At 51.8% G+C, this 27,186-nt stretch overlaps 1 protein-coding gene across 6 annotated transcripts; it reads right to left on the bottom strand.

Annotated features, from left to right (window-relative positions):
* Positions 1-4,817: 4,817 nt before the first annotated feature.
* On the bottom strand, positions 4,818-18,056 carry Ubtf (upstream binding transcription factor). 6 transcript variants are annotated; one of them, XM_034504679.2, is made up of 21 exons: positions 17,940-18,056; positions 14,976-15,101; positions 13,485-13,660; positions 12,924-13,007; positions 12,681-12,836; positions 10,645-10,709; positions 10,270-10,390; positions 9,819-9,929; positions 9,347-9,480; positions 9,070-9,211; positions 8,731-8,772; positions 8,515-8,628; positions 8,261-8,416; positions 7,770-7,925; positions 7,575-7,685; positions 7,102-7,190; positions 6,820-7,009; positions 6,069-6,116; positions 5,899-5,970; positions 5,664-5,807; positions 4,818-5,581 (listed from the first exon to the last, which is right to left on the bottom strand). In XM_034504679.2, exons 2-21 carry the CDS (start codon positions 15,031-15,033, stop codon positions 5,456-5,458), a joined length of 2,295 nt encoding a protein of 764 aa, XP_034360570.1. In that variant the 5' UTR covers positions 15,034-15,101; positions 17,940-18,056; the 3' UTR covers positions 4,818-5,455. The 6 variants fall into 6 exon arrangements, with proteins under 6 accessions (XP_034360570.1, XP_034360571.1, XP_034360569.1 ...); XM_034504680.2 differs by lacking the exon at positions 17,940-18,056 and adding an exon at positions 17,476-17,615; XM_034504678.2 differs by lacking the exon at positions 17,940-18,056 and adding an exon at positions 16,198-16,342.
* Between the last annotated feature and the right edge of the window lie 9,130 nt (positions 18,057-27,186).

Below are 27,186 nucleotides of genomic sequence, written 5' to 3'. Positions count from 1 at the left end.
AGATCAGTGGGTTAGTGGGCCACTGGCCAGCCAAACAAACAGGCAACTTGCACATGAGAGACTCTCAAAAGAAAAAGTAGGTGACATCTGAGGAACCACAGTTGCTATGAATTCAGTGCTCTACATACACATAACGTATTCTAGACAGAAAGATTACAGTGGTGGAGCAGTGGTGGTGCACACCTTTAATCCCAGCACTTGGGAGGCAGAGGCAGGCGGATTTCTGAGTTCAAGGCCAGCCTCATCTATAGAGTGAGTTCCAGGACAGCCAGGACTACACAGAAAAACCCTGTCTTGAAAAATAAAAATAAATAAATAAATAAATAAATAAAAAGATTACAGGGGTGTTGTGTGTTTGAGCCATAGAGGACTGGTATGGCTGGAGCTGGGGCAGAGCGGCCAGCAGAAGTGTTAGGCCTGTCCTTGCTTTCGTGGCCTGCAGTCTACAGTTCATCAGTCCCTTACTTGGGACATTTTTTCTTAGACATCAAATTATTCAAGAGCAATTTAGATGCCGGATGACTGATGAACAAGCAAGTTAACTGTCTTCAACTTGGGGAAAGAGACCACAAATGGGTAAATCCACAAGCAAGGAGATGAAGGCCTCTAGAGACACTGGTTGTCTGTGAGGTGATGTTTGAGCTGAGGCCTGGAAAATGAGAAAATCAGCTTTGTGGATTGCTGGGAGAATAGAATTCCAGGAAGAGAACAAGAAGTGCAAAGAAGAGGGGGTGGTGGCACACGCCTTTAATCCCAGCACTAGGGAGGCAGAGGCAGGCGGATTTCTGAGCTTAAGGCCAGCCTACAGAGTGGGTTCCAGGACAGCCAGGGCTACACAGAGAAACCCTGTCTCAATAAAAACAACATTCAAAGGCCTCTGATACACATACTTGAGTCACAGAAGACAGAGCCCTTGGCTGGACCATTGTGAGTGATTAGGAAGAATGTGGTAAAAGAGAGAGAAGTGTGTGTGTGCGTGTGTGTGTGTGTGTGTGTGTGTGTAATTTTTTGAGACAGTATCTTATATATAGTCCAGGTTGGCTTCAAACTGACTGTGTAGCCAAGGATGACCTTTAATTCCTGATCTTTATTTTGCCACTTCTCAATATTGGGATTGCAAGAAGAGACTACTGGGCCAGCCTTCAAAAACATGGTATTTATTTTTGTGGTGCCAGGGATGGAAGTCATAGGTTTGTGCACATTAAGCAAGCACTCTGCCACTGAACTACATCCCCAACCCTCACAATAAGTCTTGAATAGAGAAGTAATCATAGATCTTGATTGTTTGTTTTGAAGACAAGTTCTCTCTGTGTACCCCAGGTTGGCCTAGAACATGTAATGTTTCAGCAACAACCTTCTGGGTATGGGGTTGGGGGAGAATTCCGCACAGAGTGTTGAGATTAAATATATGTCACCACACCTAGATTTTTTTTTTAATTGGGTTTTTGGTTGTTGTGTTTGTGTAGCCCTAGTTGGCCTCAAACTTGTAATTTTCCTGCCTCAGCTGACCAAGTTCTGAGATTTCACACCCAGCTTGTCTCTCCTCTCTCCCTCTCCCTCTCTCTTCCTTGCAACTAGGTCTGTCTGTCTATATTAATCCCAGGCTGGTCTTGAACTCTTGTACTTCTAAGTAGCTTCTAAGGTAAGCGTCACCTTAGATTTGTGTGTTTGGGTTTTTTGAGCTAGGATCAGGCTGGTCTCAAATCCCAGGCAGTCTTCCTGACCTACCCTCTTGAGTACTAGGATTACAGTGATATCTCACCACACCCAGTTTCAAATTTGGCTTTAAGACAATTTTGCCTGTTGCGTGCAGAGAGGGGAGATGAGTTTGAGAGGGGTTTAGAGACAGTAATAGCTCCAGGTGATAGATTAAAAACTCGGATGTGAGGCAGGGAGAGGCATGGAGACTGCTAGGTAGTTGAATGTCTACACATCTGCACAAGAATCAGATCTTAGATAACTTTCTGTTACTGTCACAAAGTGCTGCAGACTGGGTACATTATAAACCTTATACATACAGCTTCCACAGCTCTTATCAACACGATGGGACTGTGCTCCGACAAGCACATACAGGACAGGGGCAAAGGTGGCCAAACTCACCCTTTTCATCAGGCCCCCAACTCTCATAATGCTTTAATCCATTTCTGAGGGACAGACTCTTGTAATCATATCATCTCCTGGAGGTCCCACTTCATGGGGCCGATGAGATGGCTCAGCAGGTAAAGGTGCCTGCTACCAATCATAATGCCCTGAGCTTCATCCCTGAGATCTCATGTAGTACAAAAAGAACTGAACCCAACAAGTTGTTCTTTGTACTAACACACACACACACACACACACACACACACACACAATGTAAAATTTTTTTGTTTGTTTTTTTTTCGAGATAGGGTTTCTCTGTGTAGTCCTGGCTATCCTGGAACTCACTCTGTAGACCAGGCTGGCCTCGAACTCAGAAATCTGCCTGCCTCTGCCTCCCAAGTGCTGGGATTAAAGGTGTGGGCCACCACCGCCCGCCACACAATGTAAATTTTAATATGTTCCTACCATTATCACTATAGGTTTCAATTTGAGTTTTGAGGAAACATTTAAGCCACAGCAAGCAGTGCCTGCAGATGGAACCTTTTATTTGGGGGAGACAATCTCGCTCCTAGGACAGTCTAGTTTTGAATTCATAGCTCTTCTCTAGTTTCAGCCTCCTGAGGGCTGAGATTGCAGGCATGTGCTATCATACCTGATTGGATACTGCCTTTTGAATGGCTTCCTATGGGTAAAAACTAGAGGTTCAGAAGAGATACATGAATATCTAGGAAGGAATGACTCGTGAGGGCTAACAGAAGCAGAGTCAGAGAGTGACATACAGGCAAATGTCCCCTGGAGTAAAGTATGCTAATGACTGGAGAACAGACTCTGGGGAAGGAGTGGGGACTCCTTAAGTGTGGAATAGCATCAGTGGGAGCTTTTTGCATAGATCCATACCTTTTACCCAGTTACCTGTCCAGGAACCTAGTCAAAACCTGTGCAGGGAAGTCCAGCAGCTTCACAGCAGAAGTCTGGGGAGAGTTAGGGGAGTCACAGCTAAGCCAGGCTCTTCCTAAAGGGCTTGCAAGGAAGGCCTGGAGGAACCCTTCACCCCAGTGGTTGTTTCCTGAAGCACTGCCCTCTAGGTGAAAATGTGTCTACTCTGCCACTTCCCAAGCCCAAGTGAACAGGCTGAATTGAGAAAGTTCTGGAACAAGGTGAAGGCAGGTCACCTGTAGAAATCTTCAGGAAAATGGCTCCAGAAAGGACAAACAAGCTGGCTTCAAGGGCTTTATGTCAAGCCTATTTTGGGATCACCCCTGCCACCCACTTATTTATTCCAGTGACCAGACAGAAGTCAATCCTTTGTTTTTCACTTTATTATACAAAAAAAGGGGAAACAAAACTTCCACAGTGGGCCTTAATCTGGGACAGACATGTCTAAGCTGCTCCCCCGGTACAAATTCAAGTGTGGTGGTTGTTGAAACCTACAAAATACTCCTTAAATATTAGAAAAAGGAGAAGGGTCCCAAGTGCTAAAATATACCCTGGGCAACCTCTGACAGCACCAACACCCCTACCCCCGCAGCCCTGTCTGTAAGAATGTTCCAATACTTGCAATGGGAGGAACACATGTCGTGTTCAAAGTTGTTCAAAGTGAAAACACATTTCACTCAAGTGTAACAGCCCAGGGTGTTCAAACAAGGAGATGGGCTTCTCTGCAAGCCCTCTCGGAACTTAAAACCCTGGCACTAAACTTTAGAATAAGGACGGTGGGGGTGTGGGGGGTGGGGGATGAGGGTGGGAGAGAGAATCTTCTCTTTAGAAATCCACACAGTCCAGGCAAATAAATGTCTTTGCCTTCAAGAGGGACTGGCAGCTGGGCTGCAGCCTACTTTCTGTGAAGAGCCTACTTCCCAGCCCTGGTTTTGATTAAAGAGGCAAAAGATGGGGCAGCATAAAACCCAGTAAGATGAACAAAAATTCTGGCCAATATAATAAAAATGAAAATCACCACAGGTAAGGTGACTTGGCTTATAAAGTCAAGGGACTGACCCCAGAAGGTCTGAAGTTGCTGGCAAGGGGTTAGATAGAGGACCAGTTGCAGAAAGCACCTTCTGCAGCCTCTTCCCCAAATACAGGCAGAGGTGGAGGCAGGAGAGGTGGAGCAGACCTGAGAAATCAAAGGAAATGGGGCTAGCCAGAGGATATCTATCGGGCAAGGCAGGAAACATGTAGGTAAAAGAATCTCAGGACACTTCCTAAAGCCCACCCAGGGGACCAGAGAAAAGCTTTAAGGCTCATGCCATGGTTTGCCCCTCCTACTTTCCTGCTGGACAGCACAGACCTGCAGCAGCTCAGGGGTACATGGCCTCGGCAGAGGCAAACTAGTATAGGAAGCATCAGGTGGTTTCTGTGCCCTCCACAGTGGACCCAGAGGGCAGGCACAGTGGAAGATTGCAGGGAGGGGCAGGCTTGGTTTGTTCCTGCTAGGGACACCATCTCCCAGGCCTTTACCGACCCCTTTTCCAGATTCAAAGAGGTGGGTTCTAGGATAGCTCCCTAGACACACAGGCAGACAGCCACACACTCTCTCTCATCCACAGGTGCAGCCATGCTGTATGTATCGCGCTTTCTCTTTCACACACACACACACACACACACACACACACACACACACACACACACACAGCCTCATCACATTCTATGCATATCAAGACCATTTTTTAAGTCTCAATCCACCCCACCCCAAGCCCTCCCACTCCCAGAAATGACAACAGAGACGGCAGCCGAGATCGGTAGGAAACGTCTCGTTGACAGCTCAGAGCTTAAAAAAAAAATATATACACATATATAAAAAACACTCTGCCCCTCCCCCATGAACGGGTCCAGGCAGCTCCTTCCTGCAGGGGCAGGGAAGAGGGACAGGGACACTGCCTGCTTTCTTGAAGGCAGCACCCTTCTCTCCCTCCAGTTCAATTTAGGGGTTCAGGTGGCAAGCCCATCTTGGAAGGAAAGGCCCCCCCCCCCCAAACATCCACCTTGCTGCAGGCGGAGGGCCTCACCAAACTCTTTAGGACACGCTCCCACCCCCAAACACCCCGGTCCATTGTCCATGCCGGAACCGCAAGTGCAGAAGAGGGGCCGGGCGGGCCGGTCCAGCGCTGGCTCAGTCTGATGGTTGCTGTCCCTGGAGAACCCCTGAAGCTGAGGCTCCAAGGCTGCAGAGTCCTAGCCTGGGCTCCAGCAACCTCCTACCCCCCACTGATTTGTTTTTGTTTTTGTTTTTTTTTTAAAAAGGAAAGGAAGTAAGTGGGGGAGTATGGGGAGTACAGGGGACAGAACATAGGGAGAGACAAGGTTGTCAGTTGGGGAGGTGAGCTCTGCCGTGGCTCTCCTTGGCTGCCTGCCTGCCTGGGGTGGAGGCTGAGCCTCAGTTGGAGTCAGAATCTGAGGAGTCCCCTGAAGATGAAGAGCTGGAGCTACTGCCCTCAGACTCATTGTCTTCATCCTCATCATCATCCTCGTCGTCATCTTCATCATCGTCATCATCATCATTCTGGGAGAATAAAGACCCTGCCGTCACCCCGTGGCCCTCCTTGTGGTCCACAACCCTCCCGCCCATCAGGCTGCCTACCCACCTCATCCCCATCCTCGCTTTCATCTTCACTGCTCGACTCAGAAGAGTCCCCGCCATCCTCAGACGAGTCGCCGTTGTCATCGTCTTCCTCTTCCTCCTCGTCATCATCATCCTCATCTTCCTCGTCGTCGTCCTCCTCGGACTCCTGGGAGGTGTGGAGAGGCATCAGCAGCCCGATACATCTGCCTCGCCAGGCCCTGCCCAAAGCCACCCACCCATCTTGGAGGGCTCCTTACCGACTTAGACTGCAGGGTGGTCCGGCTAGACTTGGGATTTGGGCCTCGAAGCTTAGTCATGTTTTTACGTTTCTGCCAGAAAGGATGGGAATGGGGAGGAGGCGGAAGTGAGTCCCAGCCCCTGCAGAGCCCCTCCAACACCCACCCTCCACTGCCTTGCTCTTGCTCACATTGGAGATATATTCTTTGTACGCTGCTCGGTCCTGAGGAGACAGGCTCTGGGGGAGAGAGAGAGAGAGCTGGGAATTAGATCAACCTGGCTCTACGGCTGGCTATGTTCGCCACTGACGTTCACTGGGCAGAGCTCCCGGACACTCAGCCCCCTACTAGATCCCCTCAGAGAGCCTTGGGGCTCAGAACATAGCTTCTGATTCTGTCAAGGCACCGCTCTCTGAGTAATTGTCATAGCAATCCCCCTCAACTGCTATGTTGGAATGGTAGCGCCACACTTAGGGCTTCTCTAGCTGCAAAGCCTCCCCCATGACTCACGAGGCCTAGCATCAAGCACACCTGGACCCTAGTTTTTGAGCCATCCATGGGTGAAATGACAGAGACTGACAAAATTCTTGAGTATTTAGTTCCCGCCACCTCTCTGGGTATTTGGTTAGCCTATCTGAGTGGCAGGCAAGTCTCCCTGGACAGATCTGACTATTCAACAAAAGCAGTGGAGACTGCCAGAGACTGACAGCTGAGCCAGACCCTAGAAGTCTCCTGGTCCTGGCTGGAAGAAAGAAAATGCAGTCTACTTGAATTGTCTACTATGGAACCTTGGCAAATGACTTAATACCTTGGTTTGCTTAGCTTTAAAAACTTCAGTACCCATTGCCCTGCGGGGCTTCCTAGTCACTGTTGGAGCTATGAACGAGGACAGCTCATGTACCTGTCTCCCTTCCCTTCCCAGGTGCCTTTGCCGTCTCTCACCTTGACCCAGAGGTCCAGGTGCACCTTGTACTGCCTCTGCTGCTCCTCGGCCAGCTTCTTATAATGCTCCTTCTGGCTCTGGGAGATGCGCTGCCAGCGGCTACCAATCTCTACCATGCGCTCCTTGAGCGGCAGGTGATTTAGCTCCCCATTAGACAGCAGCTCCTGAGAGAACTTCTGGTAACCGTTCCTGCAGGGTGGGAGGACAGGCACAGTCAGGGTCCTAAGCAAGTCACCTTCTAGTCCTGTCTACACCAGGAGAGGTTCCAGCCTCGGGCTTACATAGGAGGTTTCTTGGGCTCCCCCTGGAACTTCATCTTCTTGGAAGAGTTTGTAGCAGCTGGAGGGGCCCGCATCTCACTTAACTCTCTCTGTGGAGAGACATGGAGAGGTCACACTCACACCCACACTCCCCACCCCATTGGCAGGGGAGAAACTGCCTGGGATGGGGTTTGAAAGGCCAGCACTCATTAAGGCAGGAGGATCTAGAGTTGGTAATGGTAGCTAGCTGGGATCCATAGCAAGACTCTTCTTGAAGCAACTGCTGGACAAGTCACTGCATGAAGAGGACCGTTTCAAAATGCTTTCTGAACAGAAGTAGACTCCCCCAAGAATCACCCAAGAGGCTGGTACCTTGACCACCACCTATGACAGGCTGGAAGTTAAGCGACTGGCTCAGGGGCCTAACCAAAGCTGGCCCTTCTGGTCCAGCACCATTTATTTACATGGAGGCAGGGGGCCTTGGTCCTTCCCACCTCATATCGTTTTTGGTCTTCTGCTGCCTTCTTAATCCACATCAGCTTCTCCTTCTTCTCCATGTTGTTCCAAGTCATCTCCATGGCTTTCAAGGCTTTCACCCGGTCATTCTAAGATACAAACCGGGGCTATCAGTTTCAGGAGGGGTTCTGTTGTTAGAGACCATAAACCAATCCTTCCCCACTCTCTGCTACCTTGAAGCGGGCTAGATAGTCTCCGATGACACTCTGCTGCCAGATTTCCTCAGCTCTCTTGGGCGACTCAGGCAGCTTGCCCCTATCTTCACGCTCCCCGCCTGGCTTCCTCTCAGACTGAGCCTTTAGCGCAGCCTCCCGGGCCTTATATTTAGCCTATAGGACAAGCAACGACGTTAGCATTCGGGCCACCCCTAGGGGGCGCGCTAAGCCCGCCCAGCATTTATAGCGGGCTCCCAGTGAGGGCGGGGCCGGTAGAAACCGTGGGCAGCAGTGACGTGCCACAAGCTCCGCCCCACCCATGGGGCAGCTCTCCAAGGGAGCCAACAAGCCGGCTGAGAGCTTCCCTTCTTCCAGCTCCCGCCCCAGCATCTGAGCCCGGGTACACATGTGATCCACTTCAGGTGCCTGGGAGCGGCCTTAACTGCGCACATAGAAGTGGCCCAGGAGACCCTTAGGGAAGATCAGTGGAGGTCTCTCCAAGGCCTGACCTTCTTCTTCTCCGACAAGTCGTTCCACATGCGGGCCAGCAAACGGGTCAGCTCGCTTTCTGAGAGCTCAGGTCGTTCCTCCTGTAGCTGCCTTCTCTTCTCCTCTGAGAAGATGAACATGGCAGACACAGGCCGCTTGGGCTTCTCAGAGCCACCCTAAGGGAAGCACGGAGAGGGAGAGAGGTACAATTACCATCAGCCTCACGTGATCGGCTCCAACCCAGGCCCCTCCCCCACTGTCCTGTGGCACTCACCTTGCCACCTTCCTGTGAAGGCTTCTTGGAGGCTGGACTGGTGGTCTGCTTCTTATTGATATTCAGCATCTTCTCCTCCCCCAGGACCCGCTGCTGCTCCTCCTCGGGCAAGCTCTGGGTAGGAAGAAGGCCATGGGGCTGCAGCAGGCAGGCTCACTGGACTCCAGAATGCCTGCCAAATCCGCCCTCTGTCCACCTCAAGATGGTGCTACTTACCTCAAGGAACCGCAGCAGCTCTACCTCATAATCTTTCTTTTTCTAGGAGAGTAAGGGGATTCAGTCAGTTGGGGGCAGCCTCTATTACCCCGGGGCAGTAATCCTCAGCAGGCCCCTAGGGACTGGGGTGTAACCTCACCCCCTGAAGATGGGAACCAAGAGGCCTGAGCTGTCTACTTCGACAGACAAGGAGGCTAAACATGGCACAAGTTGAAGGCAGGTGGCCAAGGCACCTGCAATCAGTGAGTAACTGAGCCCAGGTAGGGCAAACCTCATGCTTGAAACCCCAAGTCAAGACCCAGAGATCAGGGTGGCCTGGCCTGGCCCTGCCCCGCACACCTGGTCACACTTCTTGTGATAAGCATCCTTTTCCTTCTGGGAGAGCAGCTTCCACTGCTGGCTGCATAGCACCATACGTTCTGTGCTGGGCACATCCTTCATGTTGGCCATGAGCTCTGCACAGTACAGGGAGTAGCTGTTCCTATTGAATCCAGAGGAAGGCATGTCCATGAGCAAATGGACCACAGGTCTTCTTGCTGTCGAAACTGGGTTCAAGTTCTTCACTAACCCAACTCCCTGACTGCCCACTCGCCCACCCATCCGGGGCAGTGCTCACGGAGGTGGCTTGGTGGGTCGTCCATCAAACTTGTCCTTGAGCTGGCGTTCGGCCTTGGTGAGGGTGGACTTGGTGATACCTTCCTCACTGATGTTTAGCTCGGGGTGCTTCTGGATATAATCACGCATAATCTCCTGCAGAGCGAGGTAGGGGAGCGGAGGGTAATGGGGTGTGGGGTTAGCTGGGACACCATAAGGGGGAGAGCCGCTGGGGAGGGGAGGCAGGGAGCAAAGCTGGGAATGGCCGTGTGTCTGTGTGTCATTTGCAATATGGTGTCCTGCTCTGCCCTAGCCTGAGATCTCTCGGTGGGACGGGGCTTGTGAGATGGTAGGGGCAGAGGCGAGGGGCCCAAAAGGCCCCTCCCTCAATAGAAGGTCAGGGAACGACTGCCACGTGCAGAACGCAGTGACACGAGTCAGAGGGCAAAGGCTCGTGAAGAGCCGGATGGGGCGGAGCGCAGCGGAAACCTAACCTCGTACTCCTTCCGCTGCTCCAGGGCCTTATGAATCCATTTCAGCCTCTTTTTGTCCGAGAGCTGAGACCACTGCTTCCCCAGGGAGTCCTTCACCTCCTTCGTAGTGGCCTGCAAACCAAAAGCCGTCAGACACACACAGGCAGCCAGGGGCAGGGGAGGGGGGGGAGGGGCACAGAGGCCCCGCCCCCTCGGGCCACAGGAGGTCACGCAAGTGTCCACCGCAGGCCAGGAGGGTAAGGTGGAGAGGCAGGGATCCGCCTTGGTGCAAGGGGCAGGCTCACACACACACTCATTCGCACGCCAGCTGGCCCAGGCCCTGTCCATGCAATCCCCCCTGGGGAGGGGGCCTCCTCTCCTGCTCCCCTGCACCATACCCAGCCACCAGGCGCGGCTCCCCCCTTGCCACCGCCGTGTGCCCTCCACCCCTACCCTTTGGCCAGACACTCACATCCGGCCGCACTTTGAGATACACCTTCTTCTCATGGGTATACCACAGTTGCTGGGGAGTTTTGGGCTTCTCGGGGATGTCCGACTTCTTGGCATTCTGGATAAGGTCAGGGTGATCCTCCCTAACCAGGGGACCGGAGCAAGGGTCAGCAGGGGACACCGCTAGGGCAGACCCTAGCTAGTTGCCCAAGCCAAGCCTTTTAGGCCTTCCTGCTGAAGCTCGGTGGAAGTTAGTGGCTGGCAACCTGTCCCTGCCCCTGAACCTGACACTACAGTCTACAGAAGACTTCCAAGTTTCACGGAAGGTCAGTTCTAGTCTCCAGCCAGTATGCTTATCCTACCACACCCAGTGCCCCATAGCCCTCCTCTGCCTTACCTGAATCGGGCCAGGTTTCGCTCGAACTCCTGTTTCTCCCTCTGGAAGTCCTGAATATATTTCATCTGAGGGGAGGAGGGGATGGGGTCATCCAGGACCCAAGGTCTACTTCACCCAGATCTAGAAAAAGCCACCCTCCTGACTGCCTCCAGTGAGTTGACTTACACTAGGCCTGGTGACTAACAGCCAGATAGTGGCATTTACAGGGAGACTCCCAGACACCCATCTCCATATTAAGACAGAATGTCCCAGAAGCCAGGGGACATCACATCACCCACTAGGTGATCAGTATCAGGTTAGGGCTAACCAGCCCTTTCTCCAATACCACAGAACTCCCATGAGTCTCAAGGAGTTCTCTCTGGCTGCTGTTGGCCCCCCTTCCCACCCTGTGGCAGCTGATGTTGGTCTGTCCCCCCTGGGGTGGCTGACAACACTAGGAAGGCAAAGCTCTGCTTTTAAGGCCGCAGAGGGTATTGTTAAAGAGGCACGGAATGAGTTCTTACAACAAATCACCTCCCAATAACCGGTCTAAATTTGGAGTCTCTCCCATCCATCAGTTCTGGGTCTCCGGCATTTCTCATATTCCTGGTCACTGTCCCCTCCTGCCTCATCCCCAGGCTTAGGCTTTTAGAACCCTTCTTCCCTCTTGCATAACATCTTCCTCCTTCCTTCCTCTCTCAATTCTAGGTCAAGACAGCACTGGAGAGGACGAGAGGCTCACAACCGAACCAGACTCCTTCTTGTAAGACACACCAGGTACAAGCAAGGAGGCAGCTCACTTCCACCACACTTCCCAATGGAAACCAGGAACTGAGCACAGCCTCCCTGGGGCACTCAGTCTTCCTCAGACTGGAACTAAAAAGGCATCTCAAGGTTCACCCTCTACACCTCAGTCAGGAGTAGTGAAGTGACTTACCTGAAGGCTCACACTCGCCCGACTGGCCATTGTGAGAGAGGCCCAAATCAGTGCACCTATGCCTAAGCTTTCTCCACTCAGTTTCTCTGTCCCTCCTCGGGTCTGCTTCTCAGCCTCTCCCTCCCATCCCTCGGGTTTGGTGGTGTGTGTAGTCACTGTCCCAAGTCCTCACCCATGGTCAACTCTGCCAGTTAACGCTACTCGGGCTTGGGAATGGGCCACAGACAGCTGTTTTTACCCAACCAAGTCTATTCCGTTTTGGATTTAGCAGTAAGGGCATGAGAGTGCTCAGCCGGATAATCTGTCCAACTTTGTGTCCTCTGCCCACCAGTGTGCATCCTTTGTACCCTGCTGCCCATCATTTGACACCCTTGACTGGTCTTATCACCCAGCATCTCCTCCTTGTGTTTGGCTCTCTCCCATCTCATTTCTTTCGTGTGTTGAACTCCCTTCAGTATTTCCCTTCCTGGCTTCCAGGGAACCTCCTGAGCTTGTCCATTTCTGCCTAGGAGATTTGGCCAACTTTTACCTAAAGGGATACATCCCTGACAATCTGAACAGTGGTCCATTTCTGTAGGAGGAAGCAGCCTGAGGCAAGGAGAGCCCGTGTGCCCTTGAACTGGGGAAGACAAGCTCACTTATATGATGTGGCAGGGGAAGCGCACTGGAGGGTGGCAGAGGTTCCAAACTCAAGTGTGTTCCAGCATCATTAGCAGGAAGACTAGAGATACTCCACTCCTGGGCCCTGATTCCTTGCTCAAGACAATCAATAAATCAATCCCCTTTCTTGAGGTCTCTTGTCTACTGAAGTATCATAGTGGGTAGGAGAATGGCTGCACAGATTCACAGGGAGCGTGACTGTTTGGCTGTGGGGTACAGGAGCAGCCTTCAGGGTCCTCCCCTACAATGTGTCCTGTCTGACCATGTGTGGGGCCACGAGGGGAAAGATACCAGGGTGACCTCCAAAACCACTACACTCTGTTGTGTTGACCCACCTACACCCGACGTGGAATCCCTTTGTCTCTCTAAGGCCTATCCCCACCCACTGACCTACCCACACCAGCTGCTCCCACCTGAAAGTATAACTACCCTCCCACACCTGAACCCCTCCTCCCCCCACCTTCTTCTTCTCTGGAAGTTCCTTGTATTTCTTAGACAGGATTTTAGTCAGGTCCAGGTTGCTCATCTCAGGGTGGAGTTTCGCATACTTGGCCCGCTTCTCCATGAAGAAGCGGAAGTAAGGGGTGAGAGGCTTCTTTGGAAAATCCGGGTGTTTCTGGAACAAAGGAAAGTGGAGTCAGATGCGAGCCATTCTTTAAACCCCTCTTCCCTGACCCCTGGGCCTCTCCTCCTGGTAACTCACCTTGAGTTTTTTGCCTTTGTAAGGGTTTTTGACATGCTCCTGGGCATCGAGGATCAATTCGGTCAATGTCCGGAACTTCCTTACCTGGAGGGCAGAAATGGGGAGACAGGAATTTAGGAAACATCACTCCACAGTACAGCATGCTTTCACAATGCTACACTGCCTTCTACCACACGGAGTTCAATGGAGGAGACAAAGCAACAGCATGCATTGTAGGCAGCTTCCGACCCAGAAGCTAGCTCGTGCCTGCTGCAGAGGCTCAAGTACTTGGGACACAGCTAAGAGCAGTCACAGACTGATTTCAATATAGCTTCTGTGCCTGCATCTCATTCAACACCCAGAGTAAGTATCCAAGGCCACCTAGGAAGACTGTGGCAGAACTGTGAGCTCTGGTCTGCTGCTATCACCTAGGCTACTTCCTCCCCTAAGGCATAAATTAGAGCTGACAGAGAACACCTTCTGTCCAAAGTGACAGGTTTCCTTCACTTTCCCCATTTTCTCTGAGATAAAAAGCATATGTGGGTATGTATTTACACATGTCAAAAAGTGGGAAGCAGTTACCTCATTAGAAATCTCCACCCATTTGAGCTTGCACATATCTCCTGAAAAATCCTTGAATGCAACTTTTTCCCAGTCCATATGCGACTCTGTGGTTTTGAACTTGGAGCTGTCGTTGGATGGAAGGTTGTTCTTCATGCATTCCAGCAAAGTTAGCATATCTTCCTGGGACCAACGGTCTGTGACATGTAAGAGCATCGTCAGCATGGCTCATGCTCTTCTCTTGATCTGTTCCCAGCCTCTGAGTTCAGTCCCTCCTTCCCAAAGCCCCTGGTTGCTTCTCATCTGAACCAGTGCATCTTTCCTTAGACATGGCTCAGCCCCCGCCCCAAGAATAACTGTGGCCCTGTTAGATCAGGGCAGGGACTCTGGACCAAATAGATAAGCACCATTACATTGGGAGTCCTGTCTTGCTCACCTCAAAGCAATCCCTTCAAACATGCTAGGCTGCCATGGGCCCCTATTTACAGTAAGAGATGGGGTGGGAAGTCTAATAATTAAGGGCCTATGGATAAAACTCATCAGAACAGGAGGGGAGCAGGAAGGAACATATCTAAATGTGGTTATGCTCTATGTGGGCCTGAGGTTGGCCTGTGAGTAGTAAGGCACCCCATGAAGATGTCTTTCCAGCACAGCTGGAGACCAACATTAAAGGCATACACGCCACCCCCTCATAGCCACTTTAAGGAAGACCAAAGCAGCATTTCTGGCAATTGAGAAAGATGGCATTCAAACATAAGAGCCACACACAGCAGTTCTGAGAAAAGGCAAGCAGGTGGACAGAGTTCTCAGGGCCTTGCTCTCTGGAGAACCCCAGAATTCCAAGTTGCCAATTATTTTCAGCTGCTGAAGTGCAGCCCAGAGATAGCTTGGAGCCTCTCTAGGCTGGTGGCTGCTGCTACTAAGGAAGCTGGGCTGAGGGAATCCAGGGCTGGGATGCAAAAGAGCTCTTGACTTTCATTTGCATCTGGTAACCTGGGCTGGGTTTCCACAGAAAAGGGTCACATGGACTCATAATCCTCTCTCCCCTGATGTCTCACCAGCATTGCCAGATGCTCAGTTTCATACTACCTCCACTCATAAACATTCCACCACTGACAGAGGTGGCTAGGTCTAGGCATCTCTAATTCCTATGGCTTGGAGCCATAAACCACCAAAATACCCCCTTCCTGCTTCCCACCTGTCTCTGACGAAAATCTTATCTTTCCCCCTCCTCTAAGGTGAAGGCATAATACTTCAGGCTAACCAAAAATCTAAGAAAGCTGGCTTGCAGGAGTCTCCCCCGTGCCCCTCACTGAGAAAGACACAAGTTCTACACTCAAGGCCCAGTAATTTGGATTTGGCAAAACCCCCATCTGACAGATGCTTTACTTTCTAAGACTTAAGACTCTCTGCCACTACACAGAACGAAGCCTAGAGGAACTTTTTAGAGGCTGAAGAGCTTGTGTGTGAAAAAAGACAAGTTTGAAGAGAGCAGAAGCTGGGGACACATACCTTGGCCTTTGGGGGCGGCCATTTCCAGGTCTGTGGGACAGTCCGCTTCTCCGTTCATTCTCCAGCTGTCCAGCCACCTCCTCGGTCTCGCTGGCCGGGCAAACCCGGGGTCAAAGCCACCTCACCCTTTCGAAGAGATACCAAACCCACTCAGTAAGGCTGAGAGGAGAGGGACTTTCTATCCCACCCCCTCCCATGTGGGAGGGGGCATAGGTCCACACTCTCAACGAGACCCGATCAAGAGTCTCATAGACTTCATCCGTAGGTGTAAGCGTGAGCCCCTCTTCTCTACCCCAGCCCCCACAGCCAGCCTGTGCCGCATGCGCCCTCCCCTGCCCACGCGAGAGACTGCTCCCAGCTCCCGCGTGCAGCTAGCGCCCGCCCTCCGGCCTCCTTCCCCCACCCCAGCCAAAAAAAAAAAAAATCTCCTCCTCCTCCTCCTCCTCCTCGTTGAGCGCCCGCCCCGGGGAGGCCCCAGGCTGGAGGGCGGGGGAGGAAGGGCGGGTAAAGGGCGCGCGCGGGCACGGAAGCGGGCACGCGCCCCAGTCTCCTCCTCCCGCTTTCCCCCGGCCGGTTCCCCCCGCCTCCGCAACCCGGCGGGGACCCGGACGCAGCGCAGCCGCCGCCAGCCCGGGAGCGCAGCGGCCGGACCGCCCCCGGGGACCAGATCCGGATTCCCGCTGCTCCCCCCTCCCGACTTCCTAGCGCGGTCCCTGCCTGTCGGGGCAGGCGAGCAGTCGGAGAAGCGGCCTACCTTGTCCCCTGCCCCCGAACCACCCGGGGCCGGAGACGCTGCCGCCACCCAGCCACGCACAGAAGAAACCCAGCGCAGAGGCGCGACCGCGGCGGGAACGGCCGCCTCCTCCCCGAGCCTGCGGCCCAGCCCTGCCGGCGCCCCCGCCCCGGCCTCCGGGGAGCCGAGCCAAGCAGAGGGCGGGAGGACGGCGGCCGCGAGGCGGGGGCGCTTCGCTCACCGGCCCCGCTGCCCCCTCCGGCGGCCGGCGAGAACTGCGCCTGTCGGCCGGAGAAGCGCGGGCTCCTCCGCCCGGGGCCTCACTTGGGCCTCGCTTCCTGCCCTTCCCACCCCCGGCTCTCGGCGCCCTTCCCCGTGCCCCGATCAGCTCGTCTACAGTTCTCCCGGTATCACCACCCGGCGTCTACCGCACCCGCGGCTCGCTCCCTAGCCCCGGCCCCGGCGCACGTCCTCCGCCGCCTCGGTTACCCGGCGCAGCGCGGCCTCTGAGCTCCCGGCTCCGGCGGCTCCCTTCCCGGCTCTGAGCGCGGCGCCCTCCCCCGCTCGGCCGGGCACAGCCGCAACTCCCTCCCGCGGCGGCAGCGGCTCCTCCTCCGGGCGCGGCGGCGGCGCTGGGGCGGCGGCTGCTGCTGCTGCTGTGGCGGCGGCGGCTGTGGCTGCTGCCTGCTGCTCCTCGCGGCGAAAAGCACAAAGCACAGCGCCCTCCGCCTGCAGGCAGCCCGCCCGCCCGCCCGCCGGCCCCGGCCTCAGCTCGCACACCCCCCGCCGCCGCAGCAGCCTCCGCCGCCGGAGCGGGGAGGAGGAGGGAGAAGGGAGGAGGAGGAGCGGGAGGGGGGGCGGGAGAAGCGGGGCAGCGAGCGCGTCCTTCCCCGTAGAGCGCACACCGACCCCCGGGGAGCGAGCGCCAGCCCGCCCGCCTCGCCGGCTCCGCTCCCTCCCACAGCCTGCCCGGGCGGGCTCCGCGGGGGGCAGCTGGGAGGAGGGGCGGGCGCTGGGGGGACCCGGGCGGCCGAGGCGGAGGCAAGGAAGGAGGGGAGGGGGGTGGTGGTAGTGGCGGCGGCGGCTGCTGCTGTAGCTGCCGCCGGGGAAGGGGAAGGGGGGGGCCGGGGCAGGGAGACACGCAGCCGCCCGGATGGCGGCGGGGCTGCGAGCCGAGGCGGGCGGGCAAGCAGGCGGCGAGAGCGACCTCGCCAGCCCCGCGGGGGAACTAGCAAGCTTGGCCGGCGCGGGAGGGAGGGCCGAGGTGCGGCGGTGGAGAGGGTGCCCAAAGGGGTGGCTGGCGAGCCTCGCGGGTGCCGGCAGCCCTGCGCTGGAGCTCTCTTCCAGGCTCTCCCAGCTTAAGCTCGGTTTTCCGGCCTAGTCCTCATCTGTTCCCCAATCCCGCCTCCGGGAGCGGGCTATCGACCACCCTGGTCCCCGGAGCATGGCCACCGGCTTGGGACTCACGCTCCCCGATCGCGGTGCGAGGTTTGGGCGCCTATCTCTCGGTTCTCTTACCGCCGAACAACGCCCGTGAAACTTAAATATATTCTTAGTCCCCTAAACAACAAAAATCCCTCTCGTTCCTCCTCACACCCGGGAATCGGCCCGGAGCCGCCGACCCCGGCGGAAGAGTCGCTCTGGGAGCCGGTTCAATCCAGCCCGGCGTGGCTCTCCAGGCCTTCCCGGGCGCATGGAGCAGGGAAATTGGCGCCGCCGGAGAGCAACCCCTTTCCCCCGAAATCCGCGGCACCGAGGCGTACTTACCGAGCGTGTGGGTGCTAGTGAGGGCCGGGGGCACCAGGCAGCACAGCGGGCGGAAGAGCCGAGCCGCAGCTCCGCAGCTGCCGACGCCGGGGCAGCCAGTCTCCAGACAAAGCCCGAGATGGCGAAGCGGAGCGACGGCTAATGGCGAGCCCCACGCGCCGCGCTCCGCCCGCCCCGCTCCGCCCGCCCGCCCGCCTCGGCGCAGCGCAGCGCCGCTCCGAGCGCTCGCCCGTCAGAGCCGCCTTGGCGCCGCCGCCTCCCGGGCCGCCCCGGCCTCGCCTGGCCCCTCCGCCTCCTCCGGGCGACTCAGCCTCACCCCTTCCCTCCCACCGCTCTGGGGGCTGCACGAAATTTTAAAAAAAGGAATAATAAAAAAAAATATTTTTCGTTTTCGTTTTTTTTTTTTATTCAAGGCAGGCGGTTTTTGACATTTAGCTCTTTTCTTGCTCCCAGCTCACACTCACCTGCGGGGCCGCCGGCAGGGCTGGGGGCGGGGGTGCGCGGGGCTGGAGCCGCCGAGCGCGGGTTGAAAGCTAGCCAAGCTCTGCAGCGCCCGACCCGGGCGTGTACGCCGCCGCCAGTCCCCGCAGAGAAATCGTCCTCCTACCCCCGCCTCCATCGCTCTGCGTTTCTCTTCCAATCAGCCGGTCGCTTGGCGGCTCCTCCAGTCTCCGGCCAAGCCAGCTGCCTAGAGCGAGCTCCACTCCATCTGCTCGCCCGGCTCCTCGCTCTCCTGCCGGGGCGTGCAAGGCAGCTTGAGGCCGGAGGGGGATCTGTGAGGGATCCTGTCTGCTCCCGCTCCCATTGCTCCATCCCTGCTGTCTCCTGCCTCCTCCTCCTCTCCTGCGTTTTTCCAACTCTCCCTTGTCGCCACTGGTGTGTGTCTCAGTGTGTGCGCAGGTTTTTTTTTTTTTTTTTTTTTTTTATTGCTTTGCTTTTGCAACCCTGAAGCTAAAGCGGGGTGGGGGCGAAGGGGGATGTTACAAAAACGAAAAAGAAAAAAAATAAAGAGGCTCCTAGGTTTGCAACATATGAAAATAGCGGGGGAGTACCCCGCCTCGTTTGGGTCTCGGTGCCGGGCGAGGGCCTTCCGGATTTCAGAGCGAGTCTTGGGTTGTTCTAGATGCCCCCCCCCATCTTCACCGGCCGTAGGATCCGAGGAGTTAGGAGCAAAAAGTTCACCCGTGGGTCGTAGTATGGTGTCAGTGGGAGTTGGGGAGATTTTTCAAGACGCAGCGGAGCGGCCCTTTACCCCGGGCTTCAGTAACTAGGCCGCGGCCGGGGTGGGGGTTTAGAGCAAAATCCCGGTGCATTTGTGCGAAAGAGCTGGAAGGGGGAAGTCGGAACCGGGAACGGAGCTTCGTGCGTCTCCCCTCGGTCTCTGCTTCCAGTCGCCTGCTAGCTCCCCCTTTAATTTCTTTTTTTCTTTTTTTTCCTCCTTTCCTTTAATCTAATTTCTTCCAACTCCACCTTTGTTGTTACCGGCGTCACGCCCGGATCAGCCAATCCCCTTCTCGCAATCAGCTTGTCAAAAAGGCTTGGCCAGCCCTGAGAAAGCAGGCCGGGAGCGCTGGCCCCCACCCCGGCGGCGACGGGGAGCTCAGAGAGCAGCTCCGCATCCCTGTCCTAAGGCAGGATCTGCAGCCCGGCAACCGCCGGTCTAACCTCCCGTTCTCCACCATCCAGCAAGTCTGGGGAGGAAAGGCCTGGGCGTGTACCGCTTTCTAGCTGCCCACTGCCATCGGCTCTAGTGGGCTTTACTTCCCCTGCTCCGCTGAAGGGATTTCAAGATTAGTTGTAGGGAGGCAGAAGGCAATGTGAAGGACGCTGGCTTCCACCAGGCCAGCCCACGCTTGGTTTGTGTTATCACTCCCCGGGCCACGCCACTGCTCCGGGCTCCTCAGGCTGCCACAATAACACTGCTGTTGCTCACATCTCAGCCAGCTGGGTCGCACAGTCTCTTTGGACTATTTCTTGGCACACTGCCTTCTCCATCCACAGTTTTGCTGCTGGTGTAATTCCTCTTGTCTCCGGGGAAAAATGAAACTTCTTTCCCAGGATTTCCACATCCCACTTCTGCCACGTTGCATGAGCTGAGATCTGATGTGTTGTATTTAGAAGCACACCATGTAGGAGAGGCAGATTGGCCGTGATAATGAAGTTTAGCCTTCAAGGCCTCTTCCTTGGATGACATACTGAAGAGTCTGTTCTCAAGTTATTTTTTGTGTGTTTCTTTCTTTCTTTTTTCTTTCTTTCTTTGTTTCTTTTCTTTTCTTTTCTTTTCTTTTTTTTTTTTTTTTTAGAAAAAAAAAAGTTTTTCTGTGTAGCCTTAGCTATCCTAGAATTAGCTCTGTAGACCAGGCCAACCTGCCACATACCACTTAGAGATCTGCCTGCCTCTGCTTCCCAATTGTTAAGATTTTAATATTTTGTTTCTTATTAAAAAGAGTCTTCCCTTTCTCTTGCTCTTACTCCTTCTTCTCTTCATTCCTCTACCCCTTTCTCCACGTGTTCATGGCCGGCTTATACTCCTCCCTCTCTCTCTCTCTCTCCCTGCCTTTTCTGTCTCTACTATACCCTCAACCCCCCTCCCCATGCCCTAAATTATTCTATACTAAAACAAAAAAACCCTCTTCCTCCCAAATTGTTTGATTAGAGCCCCACCTACCCAGCTCCCCTTTTGGAATATACACAAAACATTTGGTATGGGATCAAGCCATCTCCCACCACACTAAAAAGAAAGCAGAGCTTTTAATGGACTTTGATGTATTTTGACCAGGGTAAAGTAAAAGGTTTAGAATTGAAGGTCCCGGGCTGGAGAGATGGCTCAGTGGTTAAGAGCACTTGATTGTTCTTCCAGAGGTCCTGAGTTCAATTCCCAGCAACCACATGGTGGCTCACAACCATCTGATGTCCTCTTCTGGTGTATCTGAAGAGACCAATGGTGTACTCATATACATGAAATAAATAAATCTTTAAAAAAAAAAAATTGAAGGTCCCAGGTGTCAGCCTTGATGGCTGTGCCTTTAACTCTATCACATCCGAGACAGCTAGGTCGAACTCTGAGTTCAAGGCCAGCCAGTTACAGGATGAGCCCAGATTACTCACTTCCTTTCCCCACCCCTCCTTTATTTTTATTTTTATTTATATTTATTTTTATTTTATGTGCACTGGTGTTCTGCCTGCATACACGTTTGTGTCAGGATGTCAGATGCCCTAGAACTGGAGCTAGAGACAGACTGTTGTGAGCTGCCATGTGGGTGCTGGGAATTGAATCGCAGTCCTCTGGGAGAAGCAAATGCTCTTAGCTGCTGAGCCATCATGTCTCTAGCCCCACCCCCACCCCACCTTCTTGATACCGTGGGAGTTTGGACAAATTCTACCCTAACCAGATCCCATTTCTATGTGTATATACTTAGAGTGGGACTCCACTCCCTCATCAGGGACTGTGAGATGATATACAGAAAGCCTTATTTCTCCACATATGGCACTCAGAAACACCAATAAAGTTCCACATGCCCCATGGACAGATCTGGAGCGCAGGTATTCTGGCACCGTGCCCTGAACTTCTTGGCTGGGCCAAGGGGCTTTTTGGTAAAGTGCTTTGGAATAAAACAGGATGAACATGAATCATAAGGATTATTATTATTATTGATTCCTTGGGCAGCAGAAATCACAGCTGGCGCCTTTCCCATTTGGAACCCATTCGGCTTCTGTACCTTTGTTGGGTTTCTCCTGAGGTCATGAGTCTAAGATTTGGGCTCCCGGCCACAGGGTGAGAGAACCCGCCCTTGGCCCTTATCCTTTGCCCCTTTCCCTTTTGTTCAGCTTTGTCCTCCCTCTTTCCAGCTTCCTGACAGCTCCCCTTGACATTCCATAACCCCAGCCTAGGCTAGCGACAAAGCCCAATCCTAGCTGTGCAGGCTGCACTTGGTTGCAACCCTTCTCTGGGTTGCCCAATCCAAACCAAGGCTCTTAGGAAATCCCCAGAGTTCTTTGAATGCTTTAAACAAAATGTAGTAGTTGAATTCTATTATACAAAGAAAAAGAAAACATTTTCTTTTTGTATATGTGTCTATATCTGTGTGAGTATATGCCATCAGAGGGTGTTGGGTCCCTTGAAGCTGGAATTATAAGTGCCATATAGATATATATATTTACCACCAACAAGACCAAAATATCAAGTATTTCCAGGATCTAGGAAGCTGGGAGCGATAATTTGGGCTACATTACTTTTGGCTTCCAACCAGGTTGCAGGTTTGCGCCCTCCCAGGAGCTATCTGGATTCGTGAACAGAAAACACACATACAACCATACCAGTTAATTTTAAAATGCCTTGGCTACCTCAAAGGCTAGACACTCCTAAACCTTCCCCTGCTACCTCATGCCCAATTGAAGAAGTGGCCACCCACCCGGATTCTCACATGGGTGGTTGGCTTTATCTCCTGTAGTTCCCGTGTCCCATTCTTCTCCCCCCAGTCGTGCTGATTCTCCATCTCTCCTGCTCTCTGTGTCACCCTAGCCTGCACAAATCTAAGGGTCCCATCTCATCTCCCTTTGCCCAACCATTAGTTGCTGGCACCTTTATTGATCAATCAAAAACCAATTGAGGACAAGTGTTTGTACACACAAGATTCCTGATTAAATCAAAGCATTAGAACCAATCGCCAATGGAAGCTCACTCGGCCAGTACTCCCCTCCAGATTCTTCAGCATTCTGAATTCCATCTCCATAGATACAGCTTTGTAGATTGCATACTACTCCATCCCATAAATATATCACAATTTATCCATTCTATTGTTAATGGACGGCTAGGTGGGATCCAAGCTTTGTGTGTGTGTGTGTGTGTCAAATTTTATTTATTATAAGGATTGTGTGCATACAGAATGGAAGGAGTACAGCACTCCACCATGTACATGTGGACTTCAGAGGACAACTTTGTGGAGTTGACTTCCTGCTTTCACTTTGCCTCCAGAGGGAAAACTCAGGTTGTCAGACTTCCATTATTGAGAGACAAGAGTCTTCACCTGACTGAGCTATCTTGTTGGCCCCAGATTTTTATCATTGTGAATAAAGTGGCTGTGAATATGAATGCGTTTTGAAGTATTTGGGGCTTCTGCCTGCACCAGAGGATATAAGTGTACTGGGGTTTGGGAGGCGGCTCAACCAGCAAAGTACATACAGTGTGCTATGTGAGGGCCTGGCTCCAGATCCCCAGCGTCCTCTAAAAGTTGGGAATGGTGGTGTGACCCCACACCTGGCACTCAGGTTGTAAGTGAACAGGTCAGCAAAGATGGGTAATTGGTAGGGTCTAGCCAATCAGTGCTCTCTGGGTTCATCAAGAGACCTTGTCTATAAATAAATAAATAAATAAATAAATGCTATAGAGGGAAACATTCTGATGTCAACTTATTGCCTCCACACATATATATGCACATGTGAACATGCAAGACACATATACATAAAAATACATAGCATGTATATGTTATGCCCACACACACAAAGATACAAATGTACTGACTATTAAATAGTAGGATAGTATGTATTGCCAAGTTCTCTCTCTCTCTCTCTCTCTCTCTCTCTCTCTCTCTCTCTCTCTCTCTCTCTGTTTTGGTTTTTCAAGACAGGGTTTCTCCTTGTAATCCTAGCTATCCTAGAACTCTCTCTTAGACGAGGCTGACCTAGAACTCACAGAGTTCCGTCAGTCTCTGCATGCCAGGAGCTGAGATTAAAGGCTTGAGCTATCACTGTCCAGCCACCAAGAGATTTCTAAAGTGGTTGTACTATCCACTACCCCACCCACCCACCCAAAAAATGTGTGGAAGTCCAGGTGCTCTGTAGCTTTACCATGCTAGATACTATTAGGCCTTTTGTTTTGGCCAATTTGGTTAGGATATAATCATGGTTTGGTTTTGTTTTCCAAAATTTCTCTGTATAGCCCTGGCTGTCCTGGAACTAACTGGATTAACCTGTCTCTGCCTCCCAAGTGCTGGATTAGAGGCGTGGGCTAACGCTGCCTGCCCCCCCCCCCGCCCCCTTTTTCTTTTTTTAAACACAGCATCTTGCACAGGTTAGCTTTGAATTCATGGTCTTGTTTACACTAGCACTGAACACTCAAGTCTCCTGCTTCAATATCATGAGTGTTGAAATAATGTTTAAACTTCTTTCTTTTTTTGCTTTTTGGAGACAGGTTTGCCCTCTATAGCCCAGGCTGGTCTGGAACTCATGGCAAGTCACCTGCCTCCGTTTCCCAAGTGTATGGATTCTTGCATTACTGACCACAATGAAGTGACAACAAAGTGAATTCTAGAAAATTCTGAAGAGGGAGAAAGAACACAAACACATACATACACACACACACACACACACACACACACACACTTTGTGTCTTACCACCTAATCTCTTGTGTTACCCTAGGACTATTGCAAGAAGGCCATGAACAGCTGTAGTATTTGATTTTCAACTTTCAGAACTGTGTGTGTGTGTGTGTGTGTGTGTGTGTGTGTAAAAACCAGTTCCCCAGACACCTCCCTTTTCTTTATAAAGTTACCCAAACTATGCTGTTCCATTGCTAATAATAGCAAACAGATGAGGATGGATGGGTGAGTAGATAGATCATAATTAGATAATATACATATGGAAGTTAGGAAATCTTCAGGTCTGTAGTGACCCAGGAGAAGTGATGGTGTGTGTTAGTCCAGGTCTGAAGGCCTGAGAACCAGGAGAGACAATGATTAAAATCTCTAGTATAGGACTGGTACATTCCTCAGTGGTAGAGACTGACTTAACATGCCTGAGGTCTTAGGTTCAATCTCCAGTGCTGGGAAAAGGAAGGAAGGAAGGAAAAAAGGAAGGAAAGAAGGAAGGAAGAAAGAAAGGAAGGGAAGAAAAGAAGGATAGACATTGGACTTTCCCAAAATTGTGACCCACACTGAAAAGTCTTTTTTTTTTTTTTTTTTTTCCTTAATCCCTTCCCTTCTCCCTCTTGCTATGGATGGCTATGAGCCACCATGTGGTTGCTGGGATTTGAACTCATGACTTCCTGAGAACTCATGACCTCCTGAAGAGCAGTTGGTGCTCTTAACCACTGAACCATCTCACCAGCCCAAAATGTCTTAATGTCTTAATGGATCTCTAGCTTTTCCTCTTCCAGACTGAGTCTGTCTCTCCCCTGCCTGCCTTCCTTTCCTTCCTTCCTTCCTTCCTTCCTCCCTCCCTCCCTCCCTCCCTTCTTCCCTTCTTTAACATTTTTGTTCTTATAGATTCTCAATTGATTATGTGAGCTTCAACACTGGCAAGAGCAGTTTATTCTGATCAGTGATGTTAATCTTATCCAGCTGGGCAGTGGTGGGGCACGCCTTTGATCCCAGCACTTGGGAGGCAGAGGCAGACGGATTTCTGTGTTCGAGGCCAGCCTGGTCTACAGAGTGAGTTCCAGGACAGCCAGGGCTACACAGAGAAACACTGTCTCGAAAAACCAAAAAAAAAAAAAAAAAAAACCAAAAAAAAAAAAAAAAAAACTTATCCAGAGTCCTTCTTACAGGTATAACCGGAATATTTGGTCAAATCAGTGGATACCTCATGACCTTATTAAGTTGGCATATAAAATTAAGCATCACATATGGTAAATGCATGTCTTCGAAGTTTTGGCAAGTTATTCTCCAGGAAGTCACAACAAGCAAAGATCAGTGATGTCAGATCAATGCGAGAGCATCGTCACACTGCGGGTCATATGGATATTCTTTCTAAAGATTACACATCCTTTCACATGTCTGTTTTGGCAAAGCATCCTCTCACCTGTGTCTGCTTCAGCGAAACATTACACGACATAACTGAGTCCCCAAAGAAACCAGAAATTTCTACTTCATCTGTCTGTCTCTCTGTATGTGTTTCTGTCTCTCTTTCCCTCCTTCTGTCAACATCAGGCCCATATTTTGGTTGTTTTGCTTAGATGGAGAGAGCCTCACTTTGTAGCCCAGACAGGATTGGTCCTTACCGTGTAACCCAGGCTGGCCTTAAAGACATGGTGAGCCTCTTCTCAGAGCATCACAAGTGCTGGGATTATAGGCAGCAGCCACCATGCCCCACTATTCAGTTTCTTTGTAATATCCCTAATCACTCCTTCAACATGCCTTCCTTGGCTCCAGCCTTATGCTTTTTCCAGCCAAACTGCAAGTTATCATATCTTTATTTATATGTTTTGCTTCTGATTCTCACTGTAAACTTGGCTAGAAGCAGCCAACAGTATCCATGCCACAGCGCAAATATGAGGGCTGCCTTGAAATTCCCTCCATCATTACTTTTTAAGTCTATGTATGTGTCTGTGTGTCTGTGTATGGGTGTGTGCTTGAGTGTGTGTGATTGTGGAGTCCAGAGGCAGAAGACACTCCCCACCTCCCACCATCTTAGTTTTTTTGTTTGTTTGTTTGTTTTTGTTTGTTTTTGAGACAGGGTTTCTCTGTATAGCCCTGGCTGTCCTAGAACTCACTCTGTAGACCAGGCTGGCCTCAAACTCAGAAATTTGCCTGCCTCTGCCTCCCAAGTGCTGGGATTAAAGGCGTGCGCCACCACTGCCCCTTAGTTACTTTTCTATTGCAGTGATAAAACACCATAACCTAGATAACTTATAAAAGAAAGCACTCCATTGGGCTTATGTTTCCAGAGGATTAGAATCCAAGATGGCAGAGTGAAGGCATGGCAGCAGGAGCAACTGAGAGCTCACATCTCCAATCAAAAGCAGGAGGGAAAGAGCACGCTGAGGTTGATGGGTAGCTTTTGAAGCAAAGCCGCCACCACCACCACCACCACCACCACTACCACCTCCACACCTTCTTCGACAAGGCCACATCTCCTAATCCTTTTTAAACAGTTCCACCATCTGTGGACAAAGTATTCAAACGTGAGTCTCTGGGGACTGTTTTAGGGTTTTTATTGCTGTGCTAAAACATCATTAAACAAAAGCAGCATGGGGAAGAAAGGGTTTATTTTACCTGTTTGCTAATAAGTTTATTGTCCAGGGGAATCATCTATACATATAAAAGTAAAGTGTGTGTGTGTACAAGTTCTTTGCTGCCATGTAGTGTGAACAACTCCTAGTCAATTCTCAGTAGAATCTGAATTCCTATCTGACGTCACATGAACACAGTCATGGCTGTCTGCCTTGTTTACCCTCTGCTCTTCTGGACCCCACAAAAATTGATGACTCGGCTCTATTTACATCATTCCAAGGCCATGGCTCTCACTCTCCCCAGTTCTGGGACCCTTTAATACAGTTCCTTGTGTTGTGCCAACCCCCACCTATAAAATTACTTCATTAATACTTCATAACTGAAATATGGCTACCATTATGAATTGTAAATATCTGATATGCGACTCTCAAAGAGGTCTTGATCCACAGGTTGAGAACTACTGGTCTAGAATTTCTCTAAACTGAATCTCCAAATTTTTCCATCATATTAGTTGCAAAAGCTTCTAGAAGCTTGGCTTTCTGGCACATGTCTATAGTTCCAAAGATCCAAGGATGGTGGCTCCTCTTCCTCCTCTTCCCTCTCCCCCTCCTGCCTCTCCGGCTCTCCCCCAAATATTTCCCTCTGTGGATGTGCGTGTATGTGTGTGTACATGCAGATGTGTGCATGCCACAGAATGTACATGGAGGTCGTTGACAACTCCTAGGAGTCAGTTTTTGTCTCTTGCCTTGTTGAAGCAGGGCA

The sequence above is a fragment of the Arvicanthis niloticus genome, chromosome 6 (genome assembly GCF_011762505.2).
Source record: "Arvicanthis niloticus isolate mArvNil1 chromosome 6, mArvNil1.pat.X, whole genome shotgun sequence".
Lineage (NCBI taxonomy): Eukaryota > Metazoa > Chordata > Mammalia > Rodentia > Muridae > Arvicanthis > Arvicanthis niloticus.
The sequence above is the reverse complement of the archived record's forward strand: the minus strand, read 5'-3'. Positions and strand labels throughout refer to the sequence as shown.

Bases quoted from the DNA above. Each gene is read 5' to 3' on its own strand.
- Ubtf (XM_034504679.2), bottom strand. From the start codon at position 15,033: ATGAACGGAGAAGCGGACTGTCCCACAGACCTGGAAATGGCCGCCCCC. The intron at 12,837-12,923 runs GTGAGTTACCAG...CCTTTGTTCCAG, and splicing joins ACAAAGGCAAAAAACTCAAG to AAACACCCGGATTTTCCAAA. The intron at 7,926-8,260 runs GTCAGGCCTTGG...CTTGTCCTATAG, and splicing joins ACTTGTCGGAGAAGAAGAAG to GCTAAATATAAGGCCCGGGA.